This window comes from Lemur catta, chromosome 7 (assembly GCF_020740605.2).
Source record: "Lemur catta isolate mLemCat1 chromosome 7, mLemCat1.pri, whole genome shotgun sequence".
Taxonomy (NCBI): domain Eukaryota; kingdom Metazoa; phylum Chordata; class Mammalia; order Primates; family Lemuridae; genus Lemur; species Lemur catta.
Window position 1 is genome coordinate 55,852,812 of NC_059134.1, and position 12,227 is coordinate 55,865,038.

Genomic DNA, 12,227 nt, shown 5'->3' on the forward strand with positions numbered 1-12,227 from the left:
TTGCCTTCCCGGCTCCCCCACTCTCCCGGCAGTACTGCCCGCTGCCCCGAGGTGGCCCTGGCTCTCCCGTCAGCGGGCAAACCCTGGTCCTGCGGGTGCTGGGAGCCTCCCGCCCCCAGGAGGTCTCCAGCGCCTTCTCCTCGGCCTTCTCCTCACAACCGCAGACTCGCCGTGGGGCCAGAGTCTGCCCTGTGCCCCAGGGGGCCACAGCCTGAGTGGAGCCCCACGGCCCTCCCATTCCCCAACGCCGGGACCTGGCAGCCTCAGGACCTGCCTTCTGAGGGGAAAGGGGACCTCTCTGCCACCCCCCAGCTCAAGCCCTCAGACTCGCTGAGCAGAGGTGACTCGGTGTCAGGTCCTCCAGGTCCTGGGCGGCAGAGCCCACCACCCCAGTTTCCCTGGCATTCCACCACACTCCTGGGCCAGGCCCTCTCCAGGCATGAGGGGGCCCAGCGGTGAGGTCAGAAGATCCATCTGGACTTTCCAATCCCTGGTGGAACATTCCTCTCTCCCAGACACCCTATTTCTTGATAAAAGCTGATCCAGTTGGAAAATTCCCTCTGCCTGGTCCCCACTCCCTGACCCGGTCCTAGGCCCGGCGTGGGCCAGGGGGCAGCTGTCTGCCTTCCCCACTCAACCCCAATCTCTAGTCCCCACAGTGCCCCCCCGAGACAGTTCAACACAGAGGTGAAGAAGTGGCTCAGCCTCCACGTGACCCCAGAACCCTGTGCAGGTCACTTTTCCTTCCTGAGCCTCCACGACCTCATCTGTAAAATGGGAATGAGAATAACAATCCTGTCTTCCTGGGGGTATTGGAAAGAGTAAGGGACACAGTAATGGCCAACCTTCATTGAAAGCTTTGTCCTCCCAGGTCTGTAAAGGGCTGGTGCCCAGTAAATGCTCAGCCAGCGCTGGGTAGTATTACTCTAACGCATTTTGTTTTACAAAGATGTACGCTCTCCTTTGTCCCTTACGCTATACTGTAACAGAGAATTACTATCCCATTTTACAGTGACAAATTCAGACCAAAGAGGTAAAATGAGTTGCCCAGTTAAGAGGCAGAGCTGAGCCCCTCCCACCCTTCCCAGCTGAGGCCAGCACCCCCGAGGTCAAGGTCCACGAGCACCTGGGCAGGGGCCAAAGTGTAACCAGGGCAGTAGCTGAGGCCGAGCCCTGAAGGAATGCCAGCGAACGGGCAGTGGGGAGAGGGAGAGAGAGAGAACGTGGCCCATTCCAGGGACTGGGGACGCGTTTGGGAAACAGCTGGCCTGGGACTGAGCTTGGAGAGACAGGGACAATGGGCTCTGTAGAGGAAGGGAAGGAGGGGTAGATCTGGTAACAGGAATGGCGTGGACAAAGGCAGAGCCCTGGGATCCAGAGAGTAGTGAAACCATAACCTTTCACTCATTCATTCATCCGGCACGTCTGCCCCGAGCCCTCCCTGGGCAGACCCTTTGCTGAGCTCTCAAGTTGCTCAGAGTCTGTGGGAGGACAGGGAGCAGATGACAGCTGGGCATGGAGGAGGTGGGGGAAGGCTCCAGAACGAGGGGCCGGTGGCCCCGGGGCCCAACACCACTGACGCCAACCCCAGCCTCCCTAACTGCCCCCTCCGGCAGCCGCCACTCTCAGGGCCTGGGGGAGAGGGGGAATGGACCTTTGGGATCCGGTGACACAGAGTTACGGGACACCATCTGACATGTAACAAGACCCAGGTGAAACCCAAGCCTGCCGTCAGAGTCCCTGGTCCCCACTCTGGGGGCTCCAGGCAGGTTCATGGCCCCGTCTGTGCTGCCAGCTGAGCCTGTACCTCCCCTTTTGTGGCTGCAGCCTCACAGTGGCTTCCTAGAGGGTCCTAGAGCTGCAGCCTCAGGAATGATGCTGCAGACGCTCAGGTTCTAAAGCCCAAGGGACAGAAGTGTGGTTAGCAGAACCCACGCCCCAAAGTTGCCACTGAGGTGTTGACAGGGGAAATATATGCATAGAGGCCAGAGGTCCTGGGTTCAAATCCTGCCACCATCACTTTTTAGCTGTGTGACTAGCCATGTGGTCCTTCTCCATGCCTCAGTTTCCCCATGGAGTAACAGTTACTGCCCTCCCTGCCTTTCCCAGATGCTGTGAGGATCCAAAGACATAATTTGGGTCAAAGGGCTTTGCAAACCCTGAGGTGCCCCTGAGGGAGGCAGGGATGTCAGGGGTGCCCCTGCCCGCTCCATATCTAGAACCTGGCCTCCCCTCGTCCCCAGCAGAGCCCTCTGCCCCAAGTCACTGCACCTTCTTTGGCCTGACTCTCCCTGCTTGGACTAGGAGGCTAAGACAAGGACTCAGTCTTATTTCTATGTCCCCAGCACCTGGCACACCACTGGGTACAACCCAAATTATGGTAGAACTAAATTTCCCTGGGTCCTTCATGTCCCTGCTAAACAAGGGGTGCTCTGTATCCCACCTACATGTCCCCAATGCCACATACACATGTGCTGTATATGTGCACACATGCTCAGAGGCCCCAGGGCACCCCTGTGTCTGGGGAGCACCCAGTGTGGGGTCATCCCCTACACGCACATACCTGTAACACCAGGCAGAGGGGACTGAAGTGCTTGTGGAAGTGGAGCAAGTAGGCGGGGGCACAAGGGGAGGTTCCTTCTTGCTGGGGTAGTGGGGAAAGCCCCATGGAGGAGGGATGTCTGGGAGGCAGAAGCGGGGGCACTGCCTCCATGCCCTTGATGCAGGTCACTTGCTGGTCCCCGTCTCAGGGCACCTGTCTCAGGGCACCTGTCAGCCTCCCCAAGGCATTGGGGCAGGGAGGGCGGGGAGGCGGCTACTCACGTTGCCTTCATCGTCCACCACCTGGATCTGCCCAGAGTCACAGAGCTTCACCACTGCCCCGATGGGCACATCAAACTCCTGCCCCGATCTCAGGTCCATCCACACATAGTCCCCCTGTGGGCAAGAGAGAGTCCCAGGCCAGGTGAGCAGGGAGGGGGATTGGGCACCCCTTCTGGGCAGCCCCATACTCTGCCCCTACCACCACCAGAGGCTCTGATGCCAACCACAAAAGAGGGAAAACAAGAACTCAAATTTGCTGGGACTGTCTGGAGCCAGGCCCTGGGCTGAGCACTTACGCACATCCAGCCCTCCTCTGTAGCAGCCGTTACCCTCCCCGTTTTACAGATGAGTAAGCAGAGGCTCAGAGGGAGGGAGGCAAGGCCACACAGCTGGGCAGCATCAAACCGTGGCCTGTCAAAGCCTGGCCTTCCCATGGCTCTGCACCCTGCACATGTACAACAGACTGACTGGGGTCCAGCCGGAAATACCGAGACACCAAACCCTTTCCTCTCTGTCTGAAACAAGGGGACACTGTGGGTGAACATTGCAGCCTCCACCACCTCTGGGGCCAATTCTCATCACTGTTGTGATGGGTCCCTCATGGGGACACCACTCCATGCTGGGCCCTGTGATCAGGGCCACACTGGCTCCTGGCTTCTGGGGAGAGTCCTGACCTTGGGGGGGAGGATGTCACTTTTGTGTCCCCTGCAGCATCTGGCCCAAGGCCTGGACCTCATTACACACTCAGTAAGAGCTCATGAAAGCTAAATCTAAAACTCAGGGTCAGAAAAATGGACTTAGAATAACCACATTCAGTGCTGATGTATACAACAATGTGTATTTGACACACATGTACTGAGCACCTACTGAGTACAAGGCACTGACTATGAAGTCTACACTCTAGTCGGAGGAGACTGAAAATAAACAACTGAGCAAATATATTAACATGGTCACTTTGAATACTGGTGGGTGCCAAGAAGGGAATAGACACGCCAGTGGTGGAGAAAGTCATAGCCAGCGAACCTGACTCAGTAGCCAACGGAGCCACTCTGAGGAAGAAACCCCTGGGGAGCCAGCCAAGGAAGGAGCAGGGGCAGTAATCTGGGCAGAGAAAATGGCAAGTGCAAAGGCCCTGGGGCAGGAGGGAACAGCAAGGAGGCAGTAGTGGCAGGACCTAAGGACAGAGAGGGAGGTCAGAAAAGTGGGCAGGTCCAGGACACATCGGCCTTTCTTGGGCTTGGGAGAAAAGTTTTGGACTTTATTCTAAACCTGGTAACATTATTCTTTTTTTGGTGGTTCCCACATTCCCCAGGAATGTGGGAGAACTCAGACATTCTAATAAAAATATAACTTAATATCAAGTAGCAGCCTGGTGCAAGGCCTCGCTTGGGTGAGTCACTGACCTCTTTGAGCCTCAGTTTCCACATCTCCTGTTCCCATCAGAAGCAACCACAGTCACGTGTCACTTAGCGATGGGGATTCGTTCTGAGGAACGCGTCCTTAGGAGATTTTGTGTGGACATGATAGAGTGTCCTTACACAGCCTAGATGGTACAGCCGACGACACACCTAGGCTACGTGGTGCAGCCTATTGCTCCCAGGCTATGCGCCTGTACTAAATGTTACAGGCAGCTGTAACACAATGCTGAGCATTTGTGTATCTACACCTATCTAAATATGGAAAAGGTACGTAAAAGTATGGTATTATTATCTTATGGGACTGCCATCCATATGTGGTCCATCAGTGACCGATACGTCGTTATGCAGTACGTGACCGTATCTTTCAGCCACAGCTGTCACTGTGGCCCTCTCGTCATGTGAATGGGAGGTTGGCGCATGTTAGAGTCAGGCTAGGCCCAAACCCACGCTTTCTCCCAGAAAAAGTAATAAAAACTGGAGCGGCTCGGGAGGGGAGGAGAACACGTGTTTGCCGAGCATGCTCTGTGGGCCTGGGGCTCCGCGGGCTGCTTCCCACAAACTGCCCCATTCAGTGCTCACAACTGCCTGAGACCCAAGCCCAAGCCCAAGCTGCGCTTCCTGCCACAGTCCTCACCCCTTCTAAGTGCCACCCAGGATCACCTGCCTGCCCCACCTTCCTCCTAGCAGACGCCCTGTGTGTGAGGACACAGAGCAAACACCAGCAACGCTTCCTGCGCACCCCACTTCCCCACCTTCCCCTCCTCCCCAGCCCCGCCAGCGGTAACTGGTCCATTCCTGCGTGTTTTGGGGGAGCCTGCCAAGGCTCTGGGGACTGAGCACAGCAGGCCACATCTCTCAGTGGGGAGGATAGCCCAGGCCACAGCCAGCGAGACACCAGGTCACACAGGGCCTTGGAAGCCAGGGACAGGATTCTAGGTGTGACAAGAAGCCACTGGAGGGCATGATGGATTTACATTTTCAAAATTTCACTCTGGCTGCTGTGTGGAGAACCGAGTCATCCCTCAGGGCTCCACAGTCCCTGGGCTTCCCCCTGACAGCCGAGTCCCAACTCCCCACTGGCCTGGAGCTCCCGAGGGCAGGGTCTGAGTGTCTCATCCGTGGCTCTGCAGAGCCAAGCACAGAGTAGGCACCAGTGAGCAAGAAGGGCACTGGGCACAAGTGTGTGTGCATGTCCCCTGAGAGAGCATGTGGCAGGGGGTAAGAGAAGGTGCCCTGCTCGGTAGGGGATGGAGGCATCCCTACAGCTATCTCATTGAACCTCACATGGCCTTAGGTAGAGGATTCTGTCTCTATCTCCCCAAAGAGGTCAATAAACATGCCCAAGGTCAACAGCTGTTTTGTTGCAGAGCTAGGGCTGAATCCCAGGCCTGCAAACTCCAAATCCAGCCCTGTTTTTTGACATTCCCTGGGCCCAGCCCCAAACCCAGATGGGTGAGCAAAACAGAAAACACTGATAGGGTCCCTGGCCCTAAATAACTCCTGAGCCCAAAAGGCAAGCTGGAAACGTAGGCTCCGGGCAGCTGGAAGGCAGGGGTCTCTCTGAGTCACCTATATCCCCCAGCCCAGCACAGGGCCTGGCACACAGAAAATATTTGTTTCCCACCGGGAGAACACAGAGTAACCAAAACGAAAAAAACCTCATGTAAGCAGGAAATGGAGGCCCAGAGAGGCTGAGTGAAGTGCTCAGGGCCACACAGCAAACAGAAGTGACTAGAACTCTTCTAACCTAGGGCTGTCACCAGGAGGGCAGTGACTTAACTATCTCGGTTCTAGGTCGGAGCTTGAGTAAAGAGTTTCAAATGGCAGGTAAGAGGCTTCAGGAGAATTCTGGGGGCTGAGAACCTCTGAGAGGGAACGGTCCTGTGGTCCCAGGGGAAGTCCCTAAAGCAGCAGAGTGCAGGCAGGTTGCAGGATCCTCATTTTACAGATGAGGAAACTGAGGCCCAAAGAGAGAAAGGAACCTGGCCACACAGTCACTCATCAAATCAGTGACTGTAAGACCATTGGCATCAGGAAGACAGAGCCAGAACCAAAACTGGGGTGAGTCAGGAGTCGCTGGTTGGGTGAGGGAAGGAAGGAAGGAAGCCGTGAAGGGGTGGGAGGGGGAGGCCAGGAAGGGGAACTGGGCTCCAGGTCTAATCTCACCAGCCCCTCCCATCCCGTGGCTAGTCCCAGGCAGCCCACGGCTGCATCTGGCCCCATTCCTACTACTACTGCCCAGTGACAACTGTGCACACCGTGAGGGGCACCCCACGAGTGACTGGATCTTCTATCGATGATCTCATTTGTGCTATGACACATACCTCAGTGTGGCTGTGTAACTTGGGACAAGTCGCAACTTCGCTGTCAAATGAATGGCTGGAGCAGAGAGTCTCCCAGTCCATCAGCTATGCAGGCTCCCAGCCCCAGAATGGGTCTGTCCCAATGTCCCCAGTGTATCCCAAACCTCTGGGAGGCCTTGCCCCAGGAAAGCCAGGACATATGCACAGTGAACATGTAATCAAGAGATCTGGGTTCTGGTCCCAGTTCTGCCACTGATGCTGTGTGTCAGCCTTAACGTGGAAGGAGTCAGTGCGTGTGAAGATGCCAGGCCCACACAAATGCAAGTGGTCCTTGCTGTCTACCCCCTTTCCATCTGGGCATCAAGTTCAGAGCAGTATTAATAATTCTCTGCAGGCCTTAGCCCTTTCTGCCTCTTCTCTCCTCTGGGACCAGGCCCGGGGCTCAGTCCCTGTTTGTGGAATAGGAAGGAGTCTGTTTCAGGACATTTCCCCCTCAGTCATCTTCATGCTCACTCTGGGACACTAGTTTTATCGGCCCCAGTTTCACAGGCGAGGAAGGTGAGCCAGTGTCTTGCCAGAGGTGCCCATGAACAAGGAACAGTTCCTAAACTTGGGTGGTAGCGGGGACACCGCAGGACATTGGCTGAGGCCCCTCTGTGCACCAGGAGGCCTCCCTGCTCTGGACCCCAGCAAATGTGGGAAGCCCCTTCTCTGACCTGGCCCGCCGGCCTTGGGTTTTCCAGATGCAGCTGCCCCAGGGAGGGGCAGCCGGGGCCAAGTTCACGCCGAGGGTCAGGGACTGCACGCACCATCCTAGGGCTGCTTTCCGTGCACACTGGGGCTTAGCGACCCTGAGGCCCACCTACCCGGCTTCTGACAGGTGGGGAAACTGAGGCCCGTGGCGTGGCGCCCTCCCGCTCCCCACCCAGGCCTCACCGGCATGACCGCGTAGGTCTTGATCGCCTGGTTCAGGCTGCGCACCAGCGCCCACTTGCCGGGCTGCTGGGCGCGCGCCTCGGCGGGGTCGGCGGGGTCAGTGGGGTCCGCGGGGCCGACGGGGCCGGCTGGGGGCTCCATGGCGCGGAGGGTTTGGCGGCGACGGCGACGGCGGCACGGCTCGCGCTCCCTAATTCACCTAATCCCGTGCGCGCCGCCCGCCCGGGAACCCTAAACCGGGCCATCTGCCGCGGGCCCATGGCAACCGCGGCTTAGGTGACGCCCGCGGGCGCGAACCGGGAGGGGGCACCCGCGCCACCCCGGCCCCTCCCGTCTCGGCGGGACCCCGACACCCCACTCGTGGGGGATTCCGGGCTGGCTTCACGGGGCCCGCAGCCGCGGGATAAACTTGGGAATCTCACCCTGACTGCAGTTTTGGAGAAAATCAGTACGTTTTCTATAGCAGGCAACGCGGGGATGTTACCGAGCAGAACACTCCGGGAATTTTTAAGACTAAAGGGGAGGTGCGTGAAAGGCGTTTCTGGCTCACGGGCCTCCTCTGGGAAGTGAGGGCAGATACAGATTTTCCTTCTGGAGCAGCTTTGGGGGGAAACCACTCTGAGCCTGTCTCTGGTCCTCCTCCCCTGGCAGGCGATGGCCACCCCACAGAAGAGGCCACTGAGGCCTGGTGTGGGGTCCCCTGGGTTCCCCAGGACAGCCAAACCACCCTGACGGCTCAGAGCTCACCCTGCAGTGGACCAGGCTGGGCCCCTGTGTCCTGGCAGCCACACAGGACCGGCCGGGCACGGGTCCATGCTGGGCTGTGAGCCAGAGGCCACTGTCCATCCCAGGGCCCAGAAGGCCCGGCCCTGGGACTCTCCTCCCACTCCCTTCCCCTTGCCTCTCCCTGCTTGTCTCTGTCCTCTTCCCCTCTTCCCTCCTTTTTCTCTCTTCTCTCTTCAAGGCCTCCTCTCTCCACCTTTGGCCCTTGGCATGGTCTGGAATCCTGGAGCCACCTGCTCCCCCAACAAACAATCAACAGCAGAGAGTAGGGGAGAATGGCGAGGAAGGAGAGAGTGATGCCCCGCACAGAGCTCAGAGCTGCCCAAGCTGGGCCCAGGGCCTCCTTTGACCCAACTCCCTGTCCCAGCTGTCCCAGCCTCAGGGACGCAGGACTCTACCACCCAGCACAAAGCTGACTGGCTACAGTGATTCCCACCCACTTCCTATGCCCTCTTGGGGACCCTGCACACAGGCTGAGAGCAAGGGCACCTATCTTTGCCCACCCGCCCACGGGAGTGCACTGGAATGGGGTCCAGACCCTCAGACACAAGAGAGTGCAGGCCGTGGGGTTTCCAGGCCTGCTTCCATCCGTCCACGTAACCAGCCTTCACTGAGCACAGGCTCACACTACAGCAGAGAGGATACTGTCAACAAGACCTGTCCTCAGAGCTCCCAGCCCGGTGGGAAGGAAAGACCCATACACGGATAAAGATGGTACTGGCAGAGAACACAGAGATCTGGCCTGGAGAGACAGGGTAGCGTGGCTGCTAAGAGCTCGGACTCTGGAACCAGACAACTCAGGTTCAATCCTGGCTCGGCCACCCACGAGCTGGGCTACCTTGGACCTATTCCTCAACCTCCACATGCCTTTGTTTCCTCATCTGTCAGGTGACAAAATGACAGTACCTCCATGTGCTTGTGAGGATTTAACAGGCTAAGATGGGCAAGGCACACAGATTGGTGCCTGAGAGAGCAAATGCTATATCAGTGTCGTGTTAGGGGTGACAGCTGGGTGTTCATTTTTTAGGCAGGCATGAGGGGGAAGGGCATTCCAGGAAGAGAGAAAAGCAAACAGGATCAGAGGGAACAGGGAAGAGACCATAAAGTAGGTCTGGTGGCTGGAGAGAGGCCCCTGGAGAAAACCCCGCAAGACGCAGAGAGCCTGGCCCTGCCTGTACCCAGCCCTGCCGCTCAGCCCCGTGCACTCCCACCCTCCCTGAGCTGGAGGAATAGGTCACTTCTCCACAGGTGACAAAGACAAAGAGAGAATCTTGAAAGCAATGAGAGAGGTGACCTGTTACATACATAGAATCCTTAATATGTTTAATTACCTCATTTCTCATCAGAAGCCATGGAGGCCAGAAGGCAGTAGGATGATACATTTTAAATGATGGAAGAAAAAACCTGTCAACCAAGGATTCTATATCTGGCATAACTATCCTTCAAAAATGAAGGTGAAATGAAGACATTTTCAAATAAACAGAAGCTGAGTGTATTTGTCACTAGTTGACCTGCTCTATAAGAAATGCTAAAAATTAAAGGACATTGAACAACAAAGAAAACAACCCAATTCACATATGGGCATAGGATTTGAATAGACATTTCTCCCAGGAAGATATACAAATAGACAAGAAATACATGAAAAAAAAAAAGCTCAACATCACTGATCATTAGAGAAATGCAAATCAAAACTACTGTGATATAGCACCTCACATCCATTAGCATGGCTAATATCAAAAAAACCAAACAAACAGAAAATAAGTATTAAGGATATGAAGAAATTGGAACCCCATGCACGGCTGATGGGAATACAAAATAGTGCAGCTACTGTGGAAAACAGTGTAGCAGTTCCTCAAAAAATTAAAAATAGAATTATCACATAATCCAGCAATCCTACTTCTGGGTATATACTCCAAAGAATTGAAAGCAGGGACTGGAAGAGGTATTTGTACACCCATGTTCAAAGCAGCATCACTCATAATAGCTAAAACATGGAAGCAACCCAAGTGTCCATCATTGGAGAAATGAATAAACAAAATGCAATATATATATGTATATAAATATATATACAATTAAATATTATTCAGCCTTTAAAAGGAAGGAAATTCTGACATGCTGCAACATAGATGAACCTCAAGGATATTATGCTAAGTGAATTAAGCCACCACAAAAATACAAGTACTGTGTGATTCCACTTATATGTGGTATGTAGAGTAGTGAAATTCATAAAGACAGAAAGTAGAATGGTGGTTGCCAGGGCCTGAGGGCAGAGAGGAATGAGGAGTTATTGTTTAACGTGTAGAATGGTAGTTGTACAAGACGGAAAGAGTTGTGGAGGTGGGTGGTAGCGATGGTCGTACATCATTATGAATGTATTCAATGCCACTGAACTGTGCACTTAAATATGGCTAAGACGGTAAATTTTATGTGTATTTTTATAACAATAAAAGTGTTTGGAAAAAAATTAAATGACACTAAACAGTAACTCAAAGCCATATGAAGAAGTAAAGAACGCTAGTAATGGTAACTACATAGGGAAATGTAAAAGCCAGTATTGTTGTATTTTTGGTTTGTATCTCCTCTTTGCTTTTTTCTATGTGATTTAGAGTAAAAATGCATAAAGTAATGACAAATCTATGTTAGTGGACATGCAATGTACAAAGATGCAATGTGTGACAATAAAAACATAAAGGGGGAAGAGATGGAGCTACATCTAATTTTTAACTACTATTGAAACTAATTTGGCCTTAACTCAAACTGTATTGTTATAAATTTAAGATGCTAATTGTAAACCTAAGCATAATCATTAAGGAAAAAAATGTTAAAAATACACAGGTGAAAATGAGAAGGAAATCGAAACAGCACATTAGAAAAAAATCAATGAAACACAAAAGATGACAGTGATGAGGAATTGAGGGGGAAAGATATAAACACTTAGAAAACAAATAGCAAAATGGCAGAAGTCCTTCTTTATCAGTAATTACTTTAAGTGTAAATAGATTAAACTCTCCAATACAAAGGTAGAGATTGTTAGAATGGATAAAAACACATGATCCAACTATGTGCTGCCTACAAGAGATCCACTTTAGAGCTAAAGACACGAATAGGTTAAAAGTGCAAGGATCTCATGCAAATAGTATTCCATGCAAATAGTAACCAAAAGAGAGCGGAGATGTCTATACTATCAAGATAAAATAGACTTTAAGTCCAAAATTGTTACACAAGACAAAGGAGGACATTGTATTTCACTAAAAGTGTCAATCCAACTGTCATCAATAGCCTGCAAATTTATCTTCAAAGCTTCCTCTGCCCACAAATCTGGGCCAAGCACATACAGTCCCCACCCTGGTTGTACCATAGAGCTGGAAATTATGTCATACTGAGGTGAAAAAGCCTCCCGGAGGGCCTTAACAGAGCAGGTCACGTGCATCATAGAGCTCTGGGTTCCTGTTCCCACCCTGGCACCCTCTGGCCTTGCAACCCTGGGCAAGTCCTTCTCCCTGACACCTCCGTCCCTGCAACAGTCTCATGGCCTTCCCTGACCGCCCCCTCCCAGGTAGGGCAGAAGCCTCCCGCATTCCCCGGCTCCCTCCCACCCTACCCCTGCACTCTGGCTGTCACGGTTCTAGTCACAGGTGCCCTCCCTGGGTTTCTAGGCTGTCTCCCCCACTGGTTGGGGAACTCCTCCAGGGAGGGGTAGTCACTTTATCTCTGTACCCTTTGTGTCCAGCCTGGCCCAGAGAAGGGGCTCAGTGGCGCTTTGCTGAGGGCGGAGTGAGCAGGTAGCCTCTGACATTCTAGGAGTCCCCAGCCTCCCCCATCCCATTCCCAAGATCATCAGCACATCCACAGGGGCCCTAGGAAAGCCCATGTGCTATGAATAGAACCCAGCACGAGTAGTCTGACCTCTCCTCCCGCAAACCTGCGCCTGCTCCTTGTGCCACAGCCCTGTGCCTGGCACAGC

At 53.8% G+C, this 12,227-nt stretch overlaps 1 protein-coding gene across 5 annotated transcripts in view; it reads right to left on the reverse strand.

Moving 5' to 3' along the window:
• Positions 1-12,227, reverse strand: part of MYO7A (myosin VIIA) — an 80,083-nt gene that overhangs the window by 63,005 nt on the left and 4,851 nt on the right. For 4 of the 5 annotated variants that reach the window (XM_045557292.1, XM_045557294.1, XM_045557293.1 and 1 more), the window contains exon 3: positions 2,824-2,937. The exons of the other annotated variant lie outside the window; for it this stretch is intronic. In XM_045557292.1, the coding sequence (XP_045413248.1) occupies positions 2,824-2,937 (114 nt within the window). The remainder of the gene's footprint in view (positions 1-2,823; positions 2,938-12,227) is intronic. 5 annotated transcript variants of the gene reach the window in all.